Source organism: Sceloporus undulatus, chromosome 1 (genome assembly GCF_019175285.1).
Source record: "Sceloporus undulatus isolate JIND9_A2432 ecotype Alabama chromosome 1, SceUnd_v1.1, whole genome shotgun sequence".
Taxonomy (NCBI): domain Eukaryota; kingdom Metazoa; phylum Chordata; class Lepidosauria; order Squamata; family Phrynosomatidae; genus Sceloporus; species Sceloporus undulatus.
In genome coordinates, this window is record NC_056522.1 from 123,292,323 (window position 1) to 123,319,929 (window position 27,607).

General features: G+C 39.2%; 1 protein-coding gene across 2 annotated transcripts in view; it reads left to right on the forward strand.

Annotated features, from left to right (window-relative positions):
• Positions 1–27,607, forward strand: part of RNGTT (RNA guanylyltransferase and 5'-phosphatase) — a 220,186-nt gene that overhangs the window by 23,705 nt on the left and 168,874 nt on the right. For both annotated transcript variants that reach the window (XM_042449658.1, XM_042449667.1), the window contains exons 5-8: positions 2,519–2,594; positions 9,696–9,948; positions 19,675–19,784; positions 21,958–22,059. In XM_042449658.1, the coding sequence (XP_042305592.1) occupies positions 2,519–2,594; positions 9,696–9,948; positions 19,675–19,784; positions 21,958–22,059 (541 nt within the window). The remainder of the gene's footprint in view (positions 1–2,518; positions 2,595–9,695; positions 9,949–19,674; positions 19,785–21,957; positions 22,060–27,607) is intronic.

The following is a 27,607-nucleotide window of genomic DNA, read 5'->3' on the forward strand; positions in this document are numbered from 1 at the left end:
GGTATGATGTTATGTTTGTTATATTTTTTATATGTATTATTTTTGTGTTGGGGATAATGGGGTTTTTATTAATAGTTAAACTTATATGTTGTTAAGTTTTATATTCATGAAACCTGTTGTGACTTAAGATCTGTTACTCAGGGTCACAGGTGCATTGAAAAAGATAAAGTGCCTGAGAACATCATTGTTTTAAAAAACTGCCATATTCCCGACGGAGGATGTGTAACAGTAAAAGGCGGGAGAACATCCCTGGCGCGAATGATAATGTCCAATTAAATTGCTTTATGTTAATGGGGTGGGGTTAGTTTATGAGGTTAAAAACAATGTGTTATGCTTTTTCTCATTCCTGACAAAAAGTCACTTCTATTGCATGTATCTTCTTCTTCATAAAAGCTGTTCTTTTTTCAAAGTACAGTGGTACCCCGGGATACGAATATGAGCGTTACGAATTCCGGATACGAAAAAGTTAGATTGGAAAAAACTGTTCCGGGATACGATGTTTTTTTTGGGTTTACAAATTTATTTCGGCGCGAAATTCAAACGCAAAGCGTGGCTAGGCTTTCCAGCGCTAACGGAAAGCTTTTCGGGTTGCGAAATGTATCGGGTTACGAATGGAGCGGCGGAAACGATATTCGTAACCCGAGGTAGCACTGTACTGCCTTTTGTGTTTGCAAGAGGGCTGCAATTGGGAGCCTGACACATATATGCTATTCCTCCTCCTTTCCTGTTTGGCCTATTTTCTCTTAAAAGGTTATACCCCTCTATTTCACCATTCCAATCATGAGACTCATCCACACAGGTTCAGTGATGCCTATTATATCATATTTGCTTTGTTGTTTGCTTTGTTGTACTAGGAGTTCGAGTTCATCTTGCTTATTTCCCATGCTCTGTGCATTAGTGTAGAGACATCGCAGACCATAGTTCCCTTTTACTTGCTGCCTGTGCAAGTTTTTTTGCCTCCAACTGTTGGGTCCTTGCACTATTTGCCTTGTTCCCTCTATGTCAGTTTGACTATTTTCTCCAGCATTTTCGCCTTCCAGAATACTGTCTCCCTCTCTCTGCTAGTGATAGATAGGAAACACTGATATCAGTGGCAGTTGCTAGGGGATGGGAAAGGCTTGTTAACCTAGATCTCTAGGCAAAGCAGGTGTAGTTTTTCTTATTCCTATATGCTGAGGGATTTGATATGCATGTGACATGCCCTCCCGGCTACCAATACCAGCTACTGCCTTTGAGATCAAAATAATTGTCCACTCATCCTCTAGAAAACAAATTTCTCCCATGGTTTGAGTTGCCAAATAAGTTTTAAGGCATTTCTGTGGTTTCTATAAATGATTTTTGCATAGCCATTGCCTGCAGTTTACCAGTAGTGGATGGTTAGTGGCTTTTGTGCAGACTATTGGTACAAATGAAGATGAGCAATGAGATTTTATCATGGAATTGGTTTTGTAAGGAGGTAAATGTTATTCAATGGAATGCGATAAACTACTAGGTTTGTCTTGTTATCTTTAATATGTGAAACACTTTCTTCAGTATGTCTTCAGCAAAATGCTGAAGCGATAATGTAATTTTGAAGTCCAGAAAGAAAAAAACTTTGTTGATAGAAAAAAATGCTTGAAAGCTTCCCAATATTGTTGAATTGTGACTCTGGGAGACTAGGGTTTGATTCCTTGCTAGGCCATGAAATCCTCTGGATGACCTTGGGCAAGTCAGATGCTCTCAGTCTCAGGAGAAGACAACAGCAAAATTCCTCTGAATAATTCTTTCCAAGAAAGCCCCATGATACGTTCACCCTTAGGATTGCATAAGTTGGAAATGAATTGAAGGAACACAACACCAATGAACAATAAATTGTTCAGTCTTTTTGCCTTACCACAAGAATAACAGTTGCTGATTACTCTCCAGTTGTGGCTACTTTGGCTTTCAAGAATGCACTGATACAAAGCAAGCCAAAGTGGGTTATGGTTAGATAGGAAAGTATGCTTTCAGGCAGGACGGAATTTGAATAAAGTAGGTTGAAATAATTTTGGGCTTTCCCATAACTGGGAAAGGAAACCGAGTATCCCCAGAAGAAGGCTTGTGCAATGGAGTGTAGAATTCAGGCTTCTCTCTTTTACTTTTTCTCAGTTGCTGTGGTGAGCAGGGACATTCAACATCTTGGATTGCATTAGGATTTTATGGCATGGTGATACTAGTTGTCTTCCTTCTTGAAGAAACTGCATTTTGTAATAAGTTGCTCTCTCGGTTTAATTATAGATGGTAAGTAAGTGAAATGTTTGTGTAGTCAGGAAGGCATATAATCCCACCTAATTCATTTCCTGTGCCAGTTCCCTTTAGCATAGAACTGCCATTCTAAATATATGGCAGAGAGAGGGTATGTATGAAGCACTTACAGTAGCTGGTGTCTGACCCCATTCTAAAGGGGAGCATCTCTGAGGGCTGGTATCATCAGCAAAAATGATTGGTGCCTTTAGATGATCTCTTTAACTTCAACTATATTCTTTATTCTGCTTTCTAGGTGTCCACTGTACGCACGGCTTTAATCGTACTGGGTTTCTCATCTGTGCCTTTCTGGTTGAGAAACTGGACTGGAGGTAATTTTATACTTTTTTAAAAAAAATATTGAAAGTGTTACTGGCTGTACGTGACTACATATAAATATAAATATTGCATGATGTGTGAAGTATGGATGCACTTTTTATTGCTTAATATGATTTTAAAGTTCCCTGCTGCTTCAGTATACAGTATGCAGAAATACTGATCATTTTAGGGGCAATTTAGTAGAATTTTTCAATAACTCTTTTATGAATGTGACAAAGTAGTAATGGTGAACAGCAGTTGATGAGTTGTATTGGCAATAGCTGTTTGTAATTCATGAAGACAATTTTCTCCTAATAGTAGAGCATCTCTGAAATTAGGGAGTGATGGTAATTACAAAGCCCCTGATGGTAATAGGTTGGATTCTACATCTTGATCAGCTTTCATACAAAAGGTACCCATTCTCCCTCAAATAAATTCCATTTAGCTATTTTTGAATAGACATGCATTAATTTTCTGCTGAGAGTCAATATGATATTTTGTTCTTGCTTAACATAAAGGAAAGATAGGAAGATCTTGGTATTGGCACTCAGTATACATGGAACAAAACTTCTAAAGTAATTTCCCTCAGTTTTGTGCATGTCACTTTAACATTCAGTTTAATCTGCTTTTGGTAAAGGATTATGCTACATGCCAATAGTGCATGCACACATTTCAGTGTAGCATTATTATATGACTTCTAACATTTTTGATATAATATTCAAAACCTAGTAAACTAGTAAGCTATGACATTGTTTTAAGTAAAAAATAGATTTCTCATGCCTCTCATCCCATACTTTTGTACAATAAAAAGGCAAAGAGAAAATCTTTTTAAAGTACTCTGCTGACTTTGTCGATTGGTTAAGGCCAACTTCATATTTATTTGTGGATGGATGGATGGATAGATATATATATGGAGAGAGCGAGAGAGAGAGAGAGAGAGAGAGAGAGAGGGATTATACACACACATACACACACAGGCACATGCATACACACACGCACGTAGGAGCCAGTGGTATATTTGGGCTGAGCATTGAAGTAGCACTCTGCAGATCAGGGTTTGTTTCCCTGCTTGGCCATGGAATCTCACTGGGTGATCCAACCCCAGAAAAACCTGTGATAAGTTCACTTTAGTGTAGTCAGAAATGACTTGAAGACACATAACAACAATAATACACACAAACATAAATTGCTTACCTCAGCAGTCATCAAAGCAATGTTCAGCAATAAGAAAACATAACATATACAATGTCAAAAACTAAAATACAGTATTTATGTTCTCCGTAAAGCAGGTTGTAGGTATAGGTATACGACTGAATAGGGAGAGTTTGCATAAACAGGTACATTTTTACTATGTGTAAAACTGAAAATGGTTGGAACATGTCAAATTTAATGTACTTTTGGTAGTTGCTTCCTCTTATTTTCTATTCCTGACATCTGCACTGTTCACTTGGCTGTCAGCAAATACCAACAGTGTTGATATGTGCAGTGGTGGGTTTAGGCCTCACAACTTTATTTTTCCTTAACATCTTTACCTGGAAATGATATGGCCCTAGGTCAGAAACTCTTAACTTGTAGTCCCTGGATGTTTAGAGGGTCTATGGTGGTGGTGGTGGTGGGGGAGGCTTCAGGAGGTTGTGAACTAGACACAAAAAAAGAGAGGTTGTCTTTCTGTGATCTTTTTCCTGCTATGTTGAAAATTCAGTTTAAGTATGTTTTTATGGGGAAGGTGTCCAGGACTTTCATCAGATTCTCAAAGAAGTCAGTGGCCCAGGTTAAGAAATACTAATCTAAGGCGGGGTACAGACCACCAGAAAGAGGCGCCGGGGAGGTGCCTCTCTTTGCTCTGCAGCAGTGCCGCAGCAACCAAACTGCACGATGTTGCTGCGCAGCAACAAAGGAGCATTAAAAAGTGGCTTCTTTTTGCGGCGCAGTTGTGCCGCTGCAAGCCTACAAAGACGTCCTGATGGTGTCGCAGCTGTGCAGTGCTGTTTGGACGCTGCGTAGCTGCAACGTCATAGCTGTACGCGCCATGTGGGTGGTGCTGCGCAGCTGCGACACCCTCATCACGTGCTAGGGTTGCAGGGCGTGTGCATGCTCCGCCCCGAGGCAACCCTAGCACATCATGAGCGTGCCGCAAAGGGCCCATCTGTACAGGGCCTAAAGGACATTGACCACTAAGAAGCTGCCCTTAGTAAGCAGATAGTGATGTACTAGTCCTTTTCTCTTTAAGCCAGTGGTTGGTTGGGACCCCTTTGGGGGTAGAACGACCTTTCACAGGGGTCACCTAAAACCGTCGGAAAACACATATTTGTATGTAGCAATGAAAATAATTTTATGGCTAGGGATCACCACAACATGAGGAACTGTTTTAAAAGGACGCGGCATTAGGAAGGTTGAGAACCACTGCTTTAAGCAGAAAGTAGAAGATTAACATCTTCAGTATTGCAGCCCATCAAATTGTTTGAGTTCTCTTGTCTTGCTGAGCTAAATCCAGTGTTAGTCTAATCTCTAGTTTGTTGTTGTTGTGTGCCTTCAAATAATTTCTGACTTATGGTGGCCCTAAGACAAACCTCTCATGGAATTTTCTTGGCAAGATTTATTCAGAGGAGGTTTTCCCATTGCTTTCCCCTGAGGCTGCAGGCATGTGACTTGCCCAAGGTCACCCAGTGGGTTTTATGGCTAAGCTGGGAATCGAACCTTGGTCTCCAGAGTCGCAGTCCAACACTCAAACCACTACGCCATGCTGAGTCTTCTCATCTATAGTAGACACATTGAAATGAAAGACATTCCTCAGCCTCCACTTACATAAGTATCACTGATTTCAGTTGATCTGCTGTAGCAGCAGCTAACATTGGGTTTAGCCCCTTGTCTACATTCTGATATTTTGCTTGATTCCAAGTGCTGAGCTATGCATAGAACCTGTTATTGATTTTCTTTGTAAAACCATTTTAAAGGATGTTATACTTGCCATTTTCTTCATTTTAATTTTCCTGCGTTATCGTTTGGCCATTGGGTATGTTTTGTTATGCTACTGAAAATTGTCAGAAAATTGTTTTTCTCTGTTTGTCGTTATAAACTGTATTTGCATTATTTATGCCCTGCCAGATTCTTAACATGTCACATTACTGCTGCTCCCCATAGACTACGAGCATAAAATACCAAACAATACCATAATGATTGCATCTCTGTGCTCCTTTCAATATCTTGCCACTTAATACTTGCATACAAAATACTTCTGTCTTCATAAAGGAATTTCCCCTAAAGGATAACCAGATCTTACTGAAAGGAAAGGTCTTGCACTAGAATATTAAAATATCAGATAGAATAACAAAGTCAGGATTGTCCACACCATCTTATTTCCAGTTTCTATATATGGTTGTGAAAGCTGGATAGTGAAGAAAGGTAATAGGAAGAGGACCAACTCCTTTGAAATGTGGTGCTGGAAGAAAGTTGTGTGGATACCATGGACTGCCAAAAAGACAGATAAATGGGTCCTAGAGGAAACCAAGTCTGAACTCTCCCCAGAAACCAGGATTGCAAAGTGAAACTGTCATATTTGGGATATATCATGAGAAGATATGACTCACTAGGAAAGACAATAATGTTTGGTAAGGCAGTAGGAAAAGAGGAAGGCCACTGCTGTTTGCAGATGGGACAGGAGGGGAATAGGTGCGCGGGAGTGTGATAATCTTCCCCCATGGGGATGCCTGGAGGGGTGTTCTCTCAGGTGAAAACATAGTGTTGTTATTTGCAGTTTTTCCACATTCATGGGGGTTGATTTCAAGGTATTTCATTCATCTGGTTGCCAGATGTCAAAGTCAGCGTTATGGCAATTAACAAAAATTAATTTTAGTCTTAAATTTACATCAAGAAAGTTATTTTTATGATATAAGATTTCTCATATTTTAATTAACTTAATTAACTTAATTTTAATTCCAGAAGCATCATTCCAGTGCTTTTAAAGCCTGCCTTTAGTTTATGGATCCGAAATTGTTGATGTTTCCTATAGTATCAGCTGGGTGGAAAATATATTTACAAATATTATCAAAATCTACACACTTCACACAAAGCACTGACAGAAAAAACTATGTTTTATGACACCATCACCCCGCATCACTGCAATTCCTAATTAAATTATTTTCAGGACACTACGCATTGTATCCCTTTAGTGTTTTGTAGTTTCTCAGCCTATTCTTAATCTATTTTCTGCACACTGGACTGTGTTGGTAAAACATGTGGATATTTCAGTCTGTCCTTATCTTGCCTAATCCAGCTATTTTATTGTGCAGTTATTGCATTCTTAGTTCAAAGCATTCTTTGGATCAAAGATATCAAAATCTAAATCTTGAATTCTGGTAATACTTTGACATAACAGATGTACCTACCATGATGTGTAATGGGCATTGTACAATAAGTAGTATCTGATAATTACTCCCTTACAGTTTTGAAGCGCTCGCCATGGAATTAGGTTTCTTTGTAGCAGTTGGCTTGTGACACACTTCTCATTGAAGGCTGGATGACATTAGCTTGGTCTATTGCTGAAGAAATTTTCAGTCACACTTTCTGCCAAGGAAGTACTCAGAGTGGCATAGACAGAGGGCAGCTGTACTTCAACTCTTTTTAGACAAGATATGCATGTTGTGGTACCAAGCCCTTTGTAGCTATGATAGTAGATACAGAGCACCAGAGTTGGTGGTCTACTTTTTTATTTTTTAAAAAGAAAATGTAAACTAATCAAAATAAATATGTACAAAGGTTTTCATTGAAATGTATACACAAATGCAAGCCAATTACACACATCTTTTGAAAAATACAATTTTGAAAAATGGGAACCATCAAGATATCATATCCCAATGGTAGATGTAAATCACTGTGTCTGAAATGGACATTAGGGAGACTTCAAGTCACATATGTAAATTCATAATATCTGCTTCTCCAATCCCTCTTCCTCCTCCATCACATACTCCATGGGTGGGCAATTTTTCCTGCCCCAGGATGCACTGCAGACTGCACCAGCTTCTCCTAATGAAACTGAAAAGTACTGGAAAGCTACATCTGGTCTGCAAAAACAAAATTTTCTTGCCAAAATAAAGTAAGTGGGGCACATTTTTTAAAGAGTAGGAACCCCCCCCCCAAATAAAAAAGCAACACGTTTCTCATTCTAATGAACATAATTTTCAAGAAAAAGAAACTTTGGGACACCTTAAACAATTGCATTTATTACTTTATAAAGTTTCATGGATAGGACACAAGACATCAGATGTCTCATGTCAAACTAGCAAGCATATACAGTGGACCCTTGCCTTACACGAGGGATCCGTTCCGGACCCCCCCCCCCCCCCGCGAGGCGAAAAACGAATATTCTCGAGCCCCATTGAATATAATGGTGCTCGGGCACGATGGCACATGCCATTTATTGTACTGAGCATGGCTTCAGCATGAGCTGAAAGCCGCATATAGTGCGCCTGCGTATGGCACGGGTGCACTGTATATCTGTTGAGGGTGGGGCTGGAACAGATTGAGTAAAATGAAATGCAGAAAGAAGAGACAGTAAAATACTGGACTGCAGTAGACTAGCATTGATTCCTCTCCAGAATGTGTATATAAAGGTCATACTATGCTAAATAGCCTTCTTTTGGCAACTAGCTACCTGTAGTCAGTAAACTCTTCAGTTCCAGCAGTTACTGTAAGGCATAGACATAGACATTGTTAATATAACAGGTGTTAAAAAATACTTTACTGAAAATGGGGAGAAGGTTGGGAAAATTTCCTTAATAGGACAGTTGTTTAGAGTGAGTAGTGTATGTTGTCTTTAGGGGGGAAATCCTTTTTACTACATAGTTCTTTAAAGTTAGCAAATATTGTTTACTGATGGGAAAAAGTATTCCCTGTTGAACACTCCATAGAACAGTCTATGTTTAGTCCTTGAACACATGAAGTAGAAAGCTGTAGTGGTGTAGTGAATGCTGAAATGAGTTTTACAGTGGTTTAAGGAAAGGTCGTCAGAGAACGAACCCTTCAGTCAATCATTTGGGAGATGTACTGCATGTTCCCCTTTAGTAGCAAGCTTGTATTTTCCCAAGACATTTGTAGTCCATGAAAGTGCAAACCTGCTACCGTGAATGAGGCAGGGCTTCTTTAACAGAAGTGAAATATGTATGATTTTCACATTACGCTGCTCTAACAAGGAAGAAACACTATGGTGAGAGAGCCAGTTATTTATTCTGAGACACAGTCATCTGAAATTTGCTAGTGTTCTTTGTTCTCAGCAGATTTCTGCTTTTTCATCATCTCAGTGAGGCATTTTTTTTTTAAATCTGCCTTAGCAAAATAGAGGGCCCGAACAGACAGGCCAAAATAAAGCTGCTTCGGGTCACTTTGGAGATGTGCTATTTAAATGATGCATGTGTCCTAAGAGGCTGGAAACGGCACCAAAGCCACACTCCAGTCTTAAGGACTGGAGCGCAGCTTCCGGCCTCTTAAGATGCGTGTGTCATTTAAACAGCATTCCTCCAAAGTGACCCGAAGCAACTTTATTTTGGCCTGTCTGTTTGGGCCCAGAGTCCTGTGGGGGAATGTTTGTTGAACTTCCTAGGTCCTCAGAGAAGATCTGCCTAAGAATGTTGTAAGGTTGAGGGAACTGTTAACTTGGGCCCCACAAAAGACCATACCTAAGGATCTTGCAAAATTGCCAAATGTTGCCCCAAGAATTGACCACTGGGGCTGCTACACCACATTAGAGCAACTGTTTTGAAATAGCTGTTATAGACCAATTGTTGTCTATAACAGGTACTTCATTGTGGTTTATAAAAGATCTCTGAGACACTGAGGGTGGAGACCAGTGGTTCCAGCAATGTGTGAACCACACATGATTACGCCTTTTTCAGTTTTGATAACTTCTTGCATATGGTTTATAAAACTGTGTGAGCAGCTTTGAAAATCCTGGTGTGGCATTTTAGGCAAAACATAGGTAAGATCATTGACATCCCTTGGAGTTTAGTGTTCTTATCGTCTTTGCTACATGGTGCTGTCTTCCTACCCTCATAGGCTCTTTCCTGAATTCTTGTTTTCATCTTTATTTATAATTCATTCATGCAATTTGTATTTTGTTGCAGTATTGAAGCAGCTGTGGCTACATTTGCCCAAGCCAGGCCACCTGGTATCTATAAAGGTGATTATTTGAAAGAGCTCTTTCGACGTTATGGTGATGTGGAAGATGCACCAGCGCCACCCCCATTACCAGAGTGGTGCTTTGAGGAAGATGAAGAAGAGGACGAGGAGGATAACTGCAAACCAGGAACCCCAGAATCAGAAGCTGGGTCATCAATGTCATTTTCTGGAAAAAGAAGAAAAGAACATTTGAAGCTGGTAAAGTCCAGAAAAGTGCTTAGCTTGATGTTGAACCTAGTTTTAACAAAGTTATTGGTCACTATTAACAGAGGTATGGTAATTGAACCTGATACAGTTACATAGAATGAGGGAGCTTTTTATTGTATTTTCTGCACTGATGCAGAATCACTGCTGAAATATAAAAAGACTATGCAAAGTGCAGCTACAATGGAGGAGGGGAACTAATACTCAAGATGTTTTTGGTTAGAGGTGTGAAGGGCAAGTAAAAAATAGACAATTTTGGCACACGCTCCCCTGTTTTTCTCAAAGCCTTAGTTTCTGAATTGGATTAAGGAATATTTTATTTTAGAATGAAAAGTAAACTACAGTATTTAAGAGATGTTTTCAAATTTTTTTCTGCCACATTGTTTCTAAAAACTATGAACAGGTAGACTCTTAGTAAGACTGTGCCTGAAATCTTTCTTTAGAGGAATGAGTATTTTATGGCTCATTGGCACTATGGGGGACACGAGGAGATAAAATAATTTTATTTATTTTACTAATGTCTATAGTATATTCTGCTTTTTTGCTTGCATCTCATAAACTGGCGAAATGAAGAGGAGATAAAATAATTTTATGAGGAGATCAAATTAAATGTCTTTGGGGACTTTGCTAGTTTTTAAAGTCATCTAGGTAGGTCTTTGGGTATTGGATTATGGTCTTCGCTAAAGGATGGCATAGGCATGTGTAGTAACATCCTAAACATTGTACTTAATTTAAAATGACCTCAAATTGGAAAGCAGTATTTGAACTAGCTCTGTGTCTGCCTTGGTTGGTAGCTCTGCTTTCTGTCTCCACTGTTCAGTGCTCTCTTTTAAGAACCTACCCCAAAGATACCAAACATCATAGTAAGCTAATACAAACATTAGCCTGAATGCTATAGTGACATTGTACCTAGTGCCAAATCCATTGTGCTAGAGGGCAGAACTCTATTGATTTCCAACAACAATTCTATTTTTCAGCTAGTTGTGCAGTATAGACTATGTGCATATGCTTTTTTTTTGGTGCAACAGTTAAATCCAGTTCAGTTACATTTGGAGAGTTTTCTCTCTTCTAGCATCATGTTGGATCTAGGCCTTTGAAAGTTCTTTCTATGTATCATCCTCTGCAATTTACTTAGGGTCATTTAATAACAGTATAGCCCTCTAGGATGTAAAAAAAAAATTCTTGCAGAATTAGGGTTTTTTTGGGGGGGGGTCGGGTACATGTGAGGTGGGGGAAGAACACAGCCACTACAAGAATCTTGGGTACACAGGATCACAACCCTTGGCTTATAGATTTTAAAATATAAATGTTGGTCTACATAGCTTGTAGTTTTAAATATTTCTCAATCTTTTTACCCTGGGGGAATGCACCCCAGGATGATTTTTTTTCTTTCAGCAGCCTCCACTTTTCTTATAATTTCCATTTTGCTGGCAAAACTTAAGAGTTATGTTTCTTCAATACACTAGAATAACTGATGAGGCAGGCTAATCTGCTTTCCCTTTTTCTTTCTGTTTTGTTCTTCACACATGCTCAGAAAATGATTCTGGAGGCAGCTGTTTACCTTGCCTGTTGTATGCAGGCACACACAGCTACAGTAGAATCACCTAGGCTGTGTCCACACTGCAAAAATCATTCAGTTCGACACCACTTTAACTGCCATGGCTCAAAGTTGTGCAGTTCTGAGAATTGTAGTTTGTTGTTGACAGAGAAGGCTAAATGTCTCACAAAACAACAGTTCCCAGAATTCCATAGCATTGAGGCATGGCAGTAAAATGGCATCAGATTGGATTATTTCTGCAGTGCAGATGGAGCCTTAGAGTACAAGCACATTTTCCCCATGACAAGCTTTATTACATTATTTACTGCAGACATACTGCTTTATCCGAACCCTGAAAGTCTGTCTTTCTCCTGCCCTCCATCATTCCCCCAAAACCCACATTAACAGAAAAAACTCCCTGTTAGAAAGAAGAAAAAGGGGAAAAAACATTGTAAAAATAAGCTTCTTTCTAGGCTTTGGTAACTGCAGTGTGAATGTATGTACAGCTCAGTTTTTAAAAATCCTACCCCCATCACAGTCTCTTACAGAATCTCATGCCACGTGTTGCAGAAACCTGGGATTCCAGTGAACCCTGGTTGAGGAACCCAGCTTTAGAGAGTTAATCATAATTAGCATCTTGATTTTTTTGGGTGATTTTTTTTGATCACGAGTAGAACCTCTTAGTTAATATATCTAAAAACATGAATGTTTTGCAGCTACCCACAATGGTTGTACTGAGTGCTTCTTAAATTAGTACTGTATACACATTTCACATAGCTTTTTTGGTAAGCAGTAATGTGAACTTTTAAAAATGGATTGTTTAGCTAGATATAAAAGTTTATTAAATGTTTTATATTTGCTTGAATGTGGCAGATGCAAGTAGATTCCACGTGGGTATTTTATCATTTTTGCATTCTGTATATTTTATAGCTGCTGTAATTGTTAATATATGTATTAGAAAATAATTCTTAGGTTTCCTATCTCAAACATCTGGCTTTCTCTTATGAAATGTATTGGCATATGTTCTCCCATGAACTGTCATTTTAAATTACACCATATACAACTGTATAAAATCATTAGTGAAACACAATTAATTGAAAGCGATCTTGATGAACGTTTGAGGCCTGGGCAACCCTCTTAGAGTTTAAATAGCAGGAGAATACAAATATACGAAAATATTTTTTCCCTTAAAAAGTTAATGTTAGCTACAACTTTGAAAAGGTTATTTTTTAAAATTATAACTTCCAGAAGCCCTAGCCAGCATAGCCACTGTTCATTCTTGTCGGAACGTCTGGGAGTTGTAGTCAAAAAAGATAAAGCTCTGGGTAGAAGGCTATTTATTTATTTCTTTTATTTATTTATTTATTTATTTATTTATTAAAGAGATGTGTTTATTGCCTTTCAACCCAACAGGGCTCTCAGATAATCTGAAACCCTTATTTTTTATTTGCTTTCTTTCCACAGATGCCAAGAGTCAAGCAAGTATAGTTAGTCCTTGGTATCTACGAGGTTTGATTCCAGGACCACCCAGTGGATACAAAAATCTGTGGATGCTCAAATCCCATTATATATGCAGTGCCCTAGTAAAATGGTGCCCCTTATACAAAATGACAAAATCAAGGTTTGCTTTTTGGAAATATATATATTTTAAAATATTTCCACCTATGGATGGTTGACTATGGATAAGAAATCAGTGGAGAGGCCAGTTGTAGTCCATTACTTGGTTCCTGAAGAAGTACTCTGCCATTGGGGACTGTATCCAATGCTTTTTTTGAATGTTGAGTCGTGGATGAACTTTTTTTTTTATCTTTAGTAACTCTGGATGGGGTATATGGCTAGGAAATGCAAGAAGGTAACCGGAAAAAAATCTGATTGCAAAACATATGCAGTGCTGCTATTTCTAATTATTTCTAAACTCTCAAGACATGTAAGTGCTCATTTCTTTATAGTAACACCAGGAAGAAGATATAATCCACCACTGATGGGAAGAAAAGTGTAAGAATAATTGCATATCTAGCAAGGATTTGTCTTCATTATTTTTATATCCTGTCTTCTTCTGTAGGCTCAGGGTTGTTTGCAGCCATTTAATTGTTATATATCTGTGTTTCCCAAGGACCCACCATCTAAGTCCTAGGTTTAGTTGGCTTAATGAAACAAAAGAGAGCGAACTGAAAACAATTATTCATTTCCATTTCATCAACACTTTGACCTGCTATTCCCTGCCAAAATACCGTTTTCTTGCCTTGCCTACTTATTACTTGTTCCATTTACTCAAAGTACAATTTCGCACCACAAACCAAAAGACACAGCCAAAATGGAAATAGCAGACATTTCCAATTCCCTCCTGTCCATTTATTTTAAAATAATGATGTGTCATCATTAAACATACTCCTTGTTCCCCAGCTGGGAAAAGGGCAGCCATAGCACCAACTGTTGCAAATAGTGTTGGTGGCAGTTTACCTCACTTGATTTCCCTTTTTCATCATAGGTCACGTAGTTGCAAATGGCTTCTCTGAAGGAAAAGTAGATCATGATGTATGGAAGGAGCTTTTGAAACTCTAGAATTCCAGAAATGATATGTGAGGGTTGTGTGGATTTCTCCTGGTTTGGTACAAATTCCTATGGGTGCACCTAGAAGTGGTCTCTGGATAGAGGCAGTAGTAGCTCTACTACTCTGCTACTGCTCCCTACTCTGGGGAATTGAGAAGGCAAAGTAACTGTCTTCAGCAAATTAGGCTTCATATTTCCTTTTTCAAATGAGATCATAAACTGATTGGTTAATTCAGATATATAGTCTAGTAATAAGCTGCACTATGTCTCTTCCTCATTTTCTCACCTAGCCATGTGAAAAAACAAAGCTAGATTGTGCGAATAAGCATATTAATAATTAAAGCGGAATCCAAACTTGAAGAGATTTGAGGGAACTATTTGGTTAATATGCATGTTCATCTAATTTCGATTTAGAGTTTCAAATGGCCCTCTCTAAGGAAGAGGAATTTTGCTTCATGTTTTCAGGGGCAGATTCCAGCTTTGCTCATTGCTTAACAGGGAAGAACAGAATCTGTCTGACTTGGCTCTACACACAGATGTATTTGTAGGTGATTTTGTGTGTGGCAAATTTTAGTGTGTTGCTTATTTAAAACAAAAATTACTGTTGGCCTAAAGGTTGAAATTGTTTCCGTAAATTAACGTTCCTGGCAGGTTTTGGACTCCCCAAGTTGTTTTGTGTGGATGCTTATTTAAGAATGTAATATTTTGCATATTGTGAAGTCAAAAGCTTTCACATATTGTTTTCTGAATCTGGATGACAGCTACATAGTGCTTTATCAGTGCTTCTGGCTGGTATCGTGTTCTGCCGTGAACCAGAGTGGGTGGTTTTGGTTCAGTGCATTGTTGCACTTGATCAGTCTTCAGGTTTGTTTAATGCATGATAGCGGAATTGCAGTGGCTTTACTGACAGGTGTTTTACTCCTGGAAGGACAAAATAATTGAAATCTGATTTTGAGAAGTGCAATTCACAGTGTTGATCAAAAACAAATGAGACATGTATGTGTATTTCAGAGTTTTCAAAGTGACACTTGAGAGATATGTTAGTCTAATATGAAATCATCAGTTTTATAATTCACTCACAAGATTGCACCATGCACAGTGTAGCTGAACTTTCGAATTTATAGATAGAGAAGATAGTGTGGCTTTCGGAGTATGCAAAATATGGGTATTTTTATTTGAAAAGGCCTTTTCCTGTTCTTACATTCTTTTTGATAAAGAACTTCATAAGATGAGTCTGGAAGTATAAACACTGCATATAGTTCAATTCTCAGAAAGGTCATTTAAAACATGATGTGGTTTTTGAATAGTTTCAGGGGGAAAATATCAGTTTTAAAGATCTTCCATGTCCTTATTCACTTTCTGAATATGGCTTTACCATGATTTATGCAGGGGAATAACTGAATATCATGCAGATTCTTGTGAAGTGTTTCTATGCACTACAATAGTAGCTTTTCTGAGATTGGTGTGTCATTAGGATTGGATTAGTTTTCGCAAGGTTCTTCTGCTTCCCCTGTTCTGTAGATATACAACCTCAATGTGTTATGAAAGCTTCCTAGACATTTAGCCTATATAGGATAAAATACTATTTATAAGTAAGGCTCAGGAAGACTCTCCACAATGATGGTTTATATCCAGGATTCATATCCCTTCACAACTCTGAAGTTCACTGTGTGGCATCAAGCACATCACTGTTAAGCTTCAGTGATGGTTGTGAGAAGCATCTGGGACCTCTAGCCTCTTCAAAAGCTGTGCTGCCATAACATCCTTGGAGAAAGGGCACACTACAAATTGGCACTTTGTCCCTGACTCTTGAATAGTGTGCTGATTCAAGAGAACTTAGCCTGTAGCCAGCCTGACAATGCTAGCATGGTGTTTGTTGATGGTTTTTTTTTCTGTTTAAAAACAACACATGGAAATAATTAGTATTGTATGTAAGCACAGAAGTTACTTGCTTGATGTATAGCAATATGGACATTTTGATCAAATACAACATTTTTTTTCTTTTATGGAAGTCATGACAACCTATCTCCAGTGATAGCGCTGTGTAGACATTATGTGGGCAGTTTCAGATGCCGTTGGACTCCAGTTCTTGTCTCCCAGATTATTGACCTGCCTGGCTGGCAGTGACTGGAATTAAAGGCCAACAATACCTGGACATCTGTAAAAATGGGCACATTCATTGGCTTTAGAGACTTATTTATCTAGGCTGATTCTTAATGACTCTAGAGGAGTTTCCTGATGGTCCTGCTGAAGCCCTTGTTGATCTTTGTAATGGGAAGATGTCTCATGCACTTGAAATGATCACATCTGAATGCTTTCTCTTGTGAATTCTTGTTCAGCCTCTTCTGATTTTTGACAATTGGTGGTAATAAAACAGCATGGATGTTGGCTAGACTAAGGGTGGCCTATAACAGGTACAACAAGCATAATCTAGAGATCATTTAAGAGCCTTCTCTATGGTGGCCATTTCTTTTCCTTTTCTACCACCATTATGGCTGCATTCAATTATTAAATGGACATATTCTGAATGGTAAAAAGTCACCGCCCTTGAACAGAGTCTAGAATCTCTCATTATTTCAATTTGACCAATTTATAAAGTATTTGGACTACTGCTGCTACACTATCTTCTTGCTATCTTTTTCTTTTTATGGCAACATTATTGGAAATGGGATTGTATAAAGATAAAACAATAAAACAGACAAGCGGCTCTGCCAAAGGCATACAATACTTTCTAATCATAATAATAAAAGAATGTAGAGGATCAGAGGGACTAATACAGAAAGAAAAGCCAATGCAGTGTGATCACAAAAACAAAAATATAAAAGATCAGACCAATGCAGTTACAAAAAAGACTACCCAAATGTGTGGAATCTGAATATACAAAATTATACAAGTAAAATGAAACTCAATTTATGTGGGCTGTAGCAAACAGGCAGTTCTCTAATTTTGATTTAATGTCAGCAGAAGATAGTACCAGTAGATGTACTTTTGGCAGTTGCTTTTCCTGTTATAAATGTTGTTTAGTTTATGTAGCTTTGAAATACAGATAGAATTTCGGAAGTTTATCTAGCTGAGCATTTCACACTGGTTCTTTTGGATTAAAACAGCATTCCTCTTTAAGGATGCCACAGTTGTGACACACTTCCCTGTAAGAAGTGTGGGCTTAAACTTTTGCACAGTTTAGGCTGATGTGATAGTTCTGCACAGTCATGGAGAACAACAATGTGCCCATGATCATACCTTCCTTAATTACAGTAAAGATGAGCTATGCTACCTCCATTCTGTACTGGTGGACACTTTGAAAACTGGTCAGCAATTTTTTTCAGAGTGTGCTACCTGGAAGTTTGGGGGTTTTTTTGGAACGTATTACTCTAGTTGTACAGTACTGGTTTTTTGGTCTATTTTTGCTTATTACCTTTACAAGCAGCAGTGGGCAAAGTGTGGTATGTAGGCTGCATGCAGCTCCCAGAACTATTTTGTGCCCCTAGAGCAGGGGTAGGCAACCCTTTTGAGCCGGGGGCTGGGTTGCTGTTCCTCAGACAACTGGGGGGCCGAAGCCAAAAAATAAATAAGTAAATAATTTTTTAAAAATTAAATAAATAAATATACCGGGACAAATGTAGGACAAAATTTTCAAATGGAGGGCACTTTTTAAATAAAAAATGGAGGACATGTGAAAAAAATGGCTGATTTTTAAAAAATGTTAAGATAAATGCATGTTTCTGAGGTTTCTATAGACAATTGCCCCACCGTGCCCCTCGCGCGAGACGCCAAAGGCCCTGGCGGCAATCGGCGGCAGGACTGGGCTGGGGCCGGTCCCAAGGCCTTGCCGGGCCGCAGGTTGCCTACCCCTGCCCTAGAGGGATAAAAAAAATTGCCCCCAATGTCCTTCAAGGGGCCACTTTCCCAATGTTTTTGGTCCTGGCCCAGGAAAAGCCTTTAAAAAAAAATAGGCTCACTTCCTCTGGTTAAAAAAAGACCTATTTAGGCCTCAAATGGTAGAAAGGGGCCTAAAATGTGGCAAAAATTGCTCCTGCTCTCCAAGGTCTTCCAAGCCATCCACAGTTAGTTGCCCACTGTACTTTAAAGCCACAAAGCAGGGATTAGCAATTGTGATAGGTCTAGGCTAAATTTCTGCACCTGGGACCCTCTGGGAGTTGCAAGGACTGTAAAAAAATTCCACCTCCCCAGTTGAAAGTGGTTGGAGGTTTACTTCTGGTTTTGAAAAATTGGGGTTTTTTTTACACTAAATGTGCAAGAAGCCCTGCAACTTATTTATACTGTGAATTGCTGCTCCTAGAGTCTTACAGAAGAGGCACTTTACCTCTTGGTTTGGAGAGACAAAGAGTACTCTGAATTGTGGGCAGAAAAAGGGTTGCGGTGGTGGTGATGTTTGTGGCTCCAGTGCTCCACTCAAAGGCCTGGTACCAGGTTATTTGTGTAACCGTTTACTGTTGTAAAAGCTATCTGCTGCTTCAGTGTAGCCAAAATACCTCTGCTTGATGCCTTGTCATTACAGATGTATGCTTGATGGAAATGTGGGAGAGAGTCTTCTGTATTGTAGGACTTCCTGTCCCAGAAGAGCAAATTAACCTTTCTATAATGGCTTATGTTAACCTTTTATAATGGCTTTAAAATATGGATAAAAGGATTTGTTTCAGCACACTTCTGACTTGACTGGACCTTAAATTGTTCATATTTCTCCTGGGCTTGTGTTTGCTGAATATTGCACTCTGATTAATTGCTGAGGCCAGCAGTTTGCTTTTTAAGAAAACATCTGACATATTCTGGGATGGGCATAGTATCTGTTGATGTTGAACACTGTGAGTATTAATATAAGAACAAAAAGAAATAAAGAAAAGCTAAATTACATCATGAAATGAATTCTGAAGGCTTAATGGCAGTACGGTATATGAAATGCAGTCCATTTTGAAAATAAATATTTTTTATCTGCAAATTATGAACAAAGACTTTTTGAATGAAAGGACACTTCACAAACTGGCAACTTTAATTCACAGAATTTTTCTCTTTCTCTCCTGCTGGCTGATGGACTTGTGGCTCATTGAACCATACCCTTCAAAGTACAGAATTCCTTTGGCTTTCTGTTTCCTTCTTACCAATGACACATGCTTTTTGTTCTAGCCCAGTATTTGTATTCTTTGCTGAGTAGCCCAGACAGTTGCCTAAGCTAGACAGTTGCCTATGGGAAACCCAAAAACAAGTCATGAGGCCAAATAACTTGGTCCAGTGACTGGTATTCATGGGCATGCTATTCTAATTATGGAGGTAGTATATTGTTACCAAGATTAGTAGCCACCAATCCTATCCTCCTTTACTTTCTCTCATAAATCCTTTGGAAAATTGCCTAAATTGGTTGCTATAACACCCACTTGTGGTTGTGAATTCCATTGCTTCACTGTGCCCTATACTAAGAACAACTCTAATTGGGCATTTTTACATTAAATCGTTCTTGAGGAAAAGCATCAGCCTAAGTGAGGTGTTGGACAACAATTGGTCATTTAATTAGATTGCGTACTTTTTATACTCAGTTGACATCTGGATAATCACATCAGGTTTTTAGATTGCCGGTTGTACTATTCTAACACTGCTGTGTTCTCTGTGTTTATTTTTAGGGTGCAGTGTTCTTGGAAGGAATATCAGTTAAATGCGTAACCCAAGTAACAACTCAACCAAAGCTAGGAGATATACAACAGAAATGCCAGCAGTTTTGTGGCTGGAAAGGGTATGGGAACAAGTGTTTTTAACATACAGTATTTATAATTTAGAAATAGGGACCTTTGTGTTGCATCACTTTAGCTGTTTTTTTTTTTTAAAACACCACCACTAAAATGAAATCTCTAAATAGCATTTCTCTTTAGATAGGAGATTATAGAATAATTTCCTCCTTAAAATAAAGTTAATATGAAAAATATAGCTAAAATGTTAGAATAACCACAGTCTTCCTCAGGGGTAGGCAACCTTTTTGAGCCGGGGGCCGGGTTGCTGTCCCTCAGACAACTGGGGGGCCGAAGCCAAAAAATAAATAATTAAATAATTTTTAAAAAAAATTAAGTAAATAAATAAACTGGGACAGATGTAGGACAACATTGTCAAATAGTGGACACTTTTTTTAAAAAAGTGGAGGACACGCAAAAAAAAATTGCTGATTTTTAATTTTTTAAATATAAATGCATGTTTCTGAGGCATCTATAGACAATTGCCCCCCTTGCCCCTGCGCACGAGAGGCCAAAGGCCCCGGCGGCAATCGGTGGCAGGACCGAGCTGGGGCCAGTCCCAAGGCTTCGCTGGGCCGCATCCGGCCCGCGGGCCGCAGGTTGCCTACCCCTGGTCTTCCTGCAGGGCTGAAATTGTATAATTTGAATTGTGCAAGGCCAATTTAGTAGTCTGTTAGATTTGAGACTGCAACAAAGATTTGATGCACCACCCCAATAAAATCAGTGAGACGTAGTTATTGAGTTTAGGATTGCAACCATTCCTAGTTAACTGGAGTTTTTGTTGTTCTTGTTGTTTGCGTTCAAGTCATTTCTGACTTATGGCAATCCTAAGGTAACTCTATGATGAGGTTTTCTTGCCAAGTTTCTTTGGGAGGTGGGGTTGGTGTTGTTGCCATTGCTATCTTCAGTGTCTAAAAGAGTGTAACTTGCCTAAGGTTACCCTGTGGGTTTCCATGGCTGAGCAGGGATTTAAACCTAGCTCTAGAGTCATAATTCAGCTCCCAGAGTTACATAGGCTATCCTTTGTAAATAATTTTTTTAGTTTTATCATTTCACAATCAGTGACAAACAACTTACTGTTCCCACAAGTTGCTGTGCAATTGTTTGTGGATTTAGGCTTTATTGAATGTTTTTCCTACACTTCTGCCTATTTGAATTTCATAATGTGTAATTTTCTGTAATGGTGCCTATTGCTCTTCAAAAAGACTGCAGTAGCTTTAATGAGTCATGGAATATACAAGCACAACTTGTTGGTATTATAATAAAATCTTTTAGCACTTATATTGATTCATTCTACTAGTTTGATATTTTTGAATGTTTGTTCAGGAACCTACAAGGAGTCTTTTGGAAGCTGTTGCCCTGTGCCTAAGCCTAGCATCATGGGGGCACTGCAGTGTTAGCAGGATAGAACTGTGCTCCCCTTTGCAGTACTGTATTTGGAACTGTCTTCAAACTGATTGTGGAGGGTGTTATATCTCTGTAGGTGGATGGAGTGCTGCAAGCAAAGGAGTAATCACACCCATCATGCTAATTCTGTTCCACAAGTAGTGGAATTGGGGAGCAGCATGTAGCTGCCCTGAAGACATCTGGTGATGATTCTTGCCCACTTAGTAGTTTTATATGAGTACCAAGAGCAATAGTCCATAAGCAGAAAAATATCTGACACAATACAATATATTTTACTTATTAATGGGATGAGTCAACTTATCTCTCTATATTAGTGTTTGACAGCTATAAGACATTGCCTAGTAAGCAAACCTAGATATCAAAATCAAGAAGACTTTAGTAGTTTTAGATCCACAGAAATAGTTATGTAGAAGTATACTACTAGGGATTTACAGTGTATTAAGCATGTGTTCCTTCCACAACAAAGCTACATGTAATTTAGAAATCCCATGAAATTCTAGCAAATGTAATTGCAAAATAAATAAATAAAAATAAATAAATAAAAATGGCCATAAATTGCAAAAGTGTGTGTGTGTGTGTGTGTGTGTCGACAACAGCATGCAAACATTTCGTATGCATTTCCACTTTGTAGAAGACCTTTCTCACTGAAAGTCTCTAATGCAGGAATGTTAACTGTGAATAATAGGCTGAGGAAAATTTGATTGGAAATTGTTGATGACCTTTCCAGTTGTTGGTGACCAGATATGAATAAGGGATTTTTCCCCCTCCCTTTAGGACTGGATTCCCTGGGGCCCAGCCTGTTTCTATGGATGAGCAAAATATTAAACTCTTAGAACAGAAACCGTACAAAGTAAGCTGGAAAGCAGATGGAACTCGGTAAGTTTGACCTTCTCCATAAATTATAACCACACTAAGGAAGCCTCAGACAACAAGCATAAATTGCTGTGACGCATCAGCTTTTTCACATGCATCAGGCATTTCTTTCTGAGCATGTAATTTTTTTCTGCAATGTAGTTTTACAGCTTAATGATTTAGTTTACACTATTACAGCCAAGATATAGCTGTGAGGGCTGTTGACATATTCATTATGCCATAGTTTGAGAGCAATGTGCAGCTCACAACAAGCTACTTTGATAACTAGTTGTTGTTGTTGTTGTTGTTATTATTATTATTTGCAGCAGTGAGATGGAATGGTAATACTTTTTTTGCCTGAAACAGTCCAGGCCATAATTTGTTATTTTTCAGTTTAGCATAACAGGATTTCTGCTTGTTAGTTGTTACTGGGCCAGTCAGATTCAGTTCGAGCAATGGGAAGGAGAGGAGGAGGTTTTTGTGTGGTGTTGTGCAGTCAGCAAGGAGCAAAAGAGCCAGCAACAGGGATGGTAAAGGATGAGAGAGAGACTGGGAGACAGCCAGAAGACATTAGAGACTCAAATGTCTTTATAGACTCAAATTGGTTGAAATTCTATTTATTAAAAGAAAAGCTAGCCTCTGTGAAGTCGAAGGCTTTCATGGCTGAGAGAAGGCTGGCCCAGTACCATCAGGGGCTGGCCTGAAGAAAGAGGCTCCTCCCTCCCTAACTGTCATCTTTCGGCCTCTGAGGGAGAGAGAAGGCTGGCCCAGTACCATCAGGGGCTGGCCTGAAGAAAGAGGCTCCTCCCTCCCTAACTGTCATCGTTCGGCCTCTGAGGGAGAGAGAAGGGCTGGCCCAGTACCATCAGGGGCTGGCCTGAAGAAAGAGGCTCCTCTCTCCCTAACTGTCATCGTTCGGCCTCTGAGGAAGAGAGTAGGCTGGCCCAGTTCCATCAGGGGCTAGCCTGAAGAAGAAGAGCCCTCCCTCCGGTCCATCTGCCTTGGTCCAGGCCTCAGAGGGAGAGAAGAATGCTGGACCTGATTCCCTCCCCCCCTCACCATTCCCTTCTCCTTTTGTGTCGTGTGTTTTAGATTGTAAGCCTGTGGGCAGGGAACTGTCTGTTATCCCCTCTATTGTAAACCGCTTGGATTCCCAGTGATTGGGCGGTATATAAATAAAACCTATTATTATTATTATTATTATTATTATTATTATTATTATTATGGCCGGCATCCTTATTTTTTTGTGGTTTTTTTGGGCTATGTGGCCATGTTCTAGAAGAGTTTCTTCCTGACGTTTCTCTGAATATGCCAGCCACAGATGCTGGTGAAACGTCAGGAAGAAACTCTTCTAGAACATGGCCACATAGCCCGAAAAACCCACAAAAAACTACAAAAGCTAGTCTCCCCTTTTTGCCTTTTGTTGGGTGTGAATAGAAGAGGCTGCTGCTTGCTGCAAGTGCAGGTGTATGTGTGTGTATTAAAGATTGCTATGCCAGGCTGGCTGCTGCAAACAGCAGTGTAGGGCATGCACTTGGACTAACTGGTTAGTGTGAGCTATCAATGAGTTTAAAAGAGGTGGGTATGCTTTTTTCCACTCCTGAGGCTAGCTGATTTAGAGCAGTCTGATTTAGAGCAATTGCTTGAGGTTGAGTGAATGATACCTTTGGTGCTCTTGCCCAAACATCGGCGTGCAGTGCTGTGGCACCTGTGTTGTCTGCTATGTTGTGTCTGTGCAAGTAAGAGGGAAAAGGAATCTAGGCACAGCAGGTCACTGAGAATTACGATTAGACCTGTGTGGAACCAGAAAGCATTTTTCTGTATTTTTAAATGACACAACAGTAACAACATGCAATGTGTAATCCGGTGAGCTACTTTTGGAGTACGGTAACACACAAGTAATGACTTGTTCTATGATAAGAATAACAAGTAACATAACTAATTACTTCTAAAAAGCAATGTTCCAAACTGTACGGAGATTGGAAAAAGACGCCAGACATCGTCCTCTGTTCCCCTATTTGTTGGAGTTCCCCGAGGCTCTGTTCTGGGTCCCCTTCTGTTTTCTCTCTACACACTGTCCCTAGGAAAACTCATTAGTTCTTTTGGCTTTTCCTATCATTTGTACACCGATGACACTCAGCTGTATCTTTCCACCCCTGACCTTTCTCCATGTCTTGAATAGCAGGTTTCATCTTGTCTTACAGCTGTCTCTCAGTAGATGCGGCATCCACACTTGAAGCTCAATATGTCCAAAATGGAGCTTCTCGTTTTGCTACCTAAGTCTACTCTTCAACACTCCTTTTCTGTTGATGATATTTCTATTCGACCAGTCCAGCAAGCCCTTAGTCTTTGTTTGATTTTTGATTCTTCTCTGTCGTGTACCCCCTAGATCCAGACCTCAGCTAAGGCATGTAGATTCTTTTTATACAATATTGCCAAAATCTGACCATACATCTCTGCCTCTACTGCCAAGATTCTGGTCCATGCCCTAGTGGTATCACGACATCCACCCACTGCTCCAGCCATATCTCTCCTTTGTTGTCATCCCTTCACTGGCTCCCCCTCCCTTTCCGTATTCAGTATAAGCTCCTGTTGTTGACTTTTAAAGCCCTCCATGGGCTGGCCCTTCCTTATTTATCAGACCTCCTTTCTCCTCATCTTCCCGCTTGGGCCCTCCGTTCTGGTAATCAAGGTCTGCTGTCTCAGCCCAAGATTTTCTCTGCCCCGTCCCAGATTCGTCCCTTTTCACTTGCTGCCCCTCACTCCTGGAATCTCTTTCCCCCACGAGCATGGTTCATCACTTCTTTAACTAATTTCACCTGTTCAGAGAAGCGTTCCCAGGCATTGCATGACTATTATTTGCTATTTGATGTTTTTAATTTGTTGCCTGTTTCATTGAACCCTTTCCTGTATTGTTATGTATTATTTATATGTATTATGCTACTATTTCTTAGATTGTTCGCTATGGGCAGGTTTACTTATATCTATTTTATTGTTTGTATGTACAGCACTGTACAAATCTACAGCGCTATATAAATAAAACATAATCATAATCATCATAATCTTTTCTCCTGACTGTGAGACATGGAAGGAGAGAGACCTCCTCTGAGTTCATTTGTTTCAGAAGCATTTGGACACAACAAGAAGTCCTGCTGCTTCTGCTGATACCAAATATGAAATATATTTTACCTTGCCTTTCACAGTTCTTCATATATGCCAGAAGACTCAGGAACATGCATTTATAGTTTGCTTTCATTACAAAAGAATACCTAACAAAAAGGCAGGCTCTACATTAGAAATTAACAATTCATTCTGTTTCTAGATCAGAAAATCAGGGATTTTACTCCAGTTCCATAATAAGTCTGAAGGATGACTGAGAACCTCTAACTCCAGCTTTAGATGGGCTCTTATAAGGAAACAGATCTGTGAAATTGGCCCCAAAGCAGTGTTATTGAGAAATGAGAGCAAAATGCAGGACATATGTCAGAGGAAGTTCTACATAACTGGCTGATTTTGCCACGGCCTGGGATTATATAACATTATGGCTCGGAATATGTGCATCCTGAGCCGTTAGGATTAGAGGCAGTTCTAATGACATCTCAATACCATATGTGCTAATTGACAGCAACAATGTAATCTTAAGTGATGAAGATATTTCTATATAATGTTGTTTAAACAGAGGTCTAGCATTCAGCACAAAAATAACCAACATCTCTGATTTTTTAAAATATATATTTATTAAAAATAACATCTCTGATTTTTAAGAGTCATGAAGATTCAAGAAACTACTTTCATGCAGGAATTTCATCAGAATTTGTTATTGACTAAATAAGAACTTTTAGTTAGGTAGTAGAGGGTTTGAGAGTTCAATATGATGGCTATTTTGAATCACTGCTTTCTTGATTTGCCTCCACATTAGACCTGGATGTTAGGGTGGGAAGCTGAGATACTTACAATTTTGACAGTCTGAATTGATTCTTTGTGAGAAATCTATACTATAATGGTGACCATCCAGGTTTCCAGTTTGCTGTTACATATGTTAGTTTTGTGCACTAGCAATGTTTGGCACTGTATTAAGGGCCACTCATAGCTTAGAGAAAAATAACCATTTCTTGACTGTTGAGTTCTTGGTCCTGAGGTTTTATTTGTGCAGTTAGGAATGGAGTGTCCTGAAAAATGAAAATGTGTTCTTAAGAGTAGGAACAGTTGCCTTTGTATTCTTTATTCTCCAGGGAAAGAAGGGAAGAGGAGAGACTCAAGGTGACCCAATATCTGAAGTTGTATCTTGGAACCCTCTGTGGATTTTCTTTTGTTATTGTAATCTCAGAACATCCAGTTAGATTCGTGCTTAAAGATACAGAATGTGTACTTAACAACTACATCATAATTCATTGAACAATGTGCTTTCCCTGTCATGTAGTTTTGATCACTAACTCACCAGTATATACTGACATACTGTATGCCTGAAAGAAATGTGGTATTTTCCTTTGGCTGCCAGTTTTGCATATAGCCTTCTCTGTTACTGACATCTTTAGTTTGTTGGCCCGTTCTTCTTTCTCTTCTGTATGTCTCAAAGTACTGCAAACAACATTTCCTTTAAAACAAGAATGGTGAACTCCTGATGCATCAGAGTTTGAATTCTGTGTGACCAATTGGCTGTGATGGTGTTTCATTTTCATGCTTCATAATGACATTATAATAAAGGCCAGAAACATAGTGTGGGACCTCTCACAAAGCATTGCTGTGTGATATGTCTATCCCCTCCTTGTTCGTACCAGTCTTGGATTGGAGGAGAGTAGATTTAGTGTGGTAGCACCACATCTGGAGGTTGGGAGATGCTTCCTTTCATGCACATTTTCAATCTTTGAATTCCAAAAGGAGGCATTTCCCTTGTAATTAAAAATATGCTTGTACTTGCAGTATTTTAGTTGTATTTACCTAAATACAGAGATAAGCAATATCAAACTTCATTTGCAGGGGGAAGGAACTAAGTGTAACACAGGCTTCCTCCCACACAGATACTATGCTTTCATCCCATGCGTTCTATTTCATGAGTTACGAAAGGCATATTCCGTCCCACACCCTCAGAACATCTGGGCAGCAATTACTGAAGGTGCCTGGGGCCAGGCTCACCTCCACCACGAGGAGGACATTCTCCATCGCCGCCCCGGCCCTTTGGAATACGCTGCCCACTGAGCTCCGCTCGGCTACCTCCCTGGCCCAATTCAAAAAGGATCTAAAGACCTTTTTATTCCAGCAAGCATTCTCCGTTTAAATTCCTGTGGGCCTCTCTCCTCTCCTGTGGCAAAGAGGATGGGCCAATGGGGGCTTTTAGTCTGTTTAATTTTTTGTATAATGTGTATGTGATTTTGATTTTATTGTCGTGTATTGTATTGTTTTTATCTATTGCTGTAAGCCGCCCTGATCTTGGGAAGGAGCGGGATACAAATAAAAAGTTTATTTATTTATTTATTTATATTCCCATTTCATTTCTGAAATTGCACTTCTGAAATCACCCTGCTCTAGGACTTTACAATCTCCAGTTACTGTATATACTCATGTATAAGTCTAG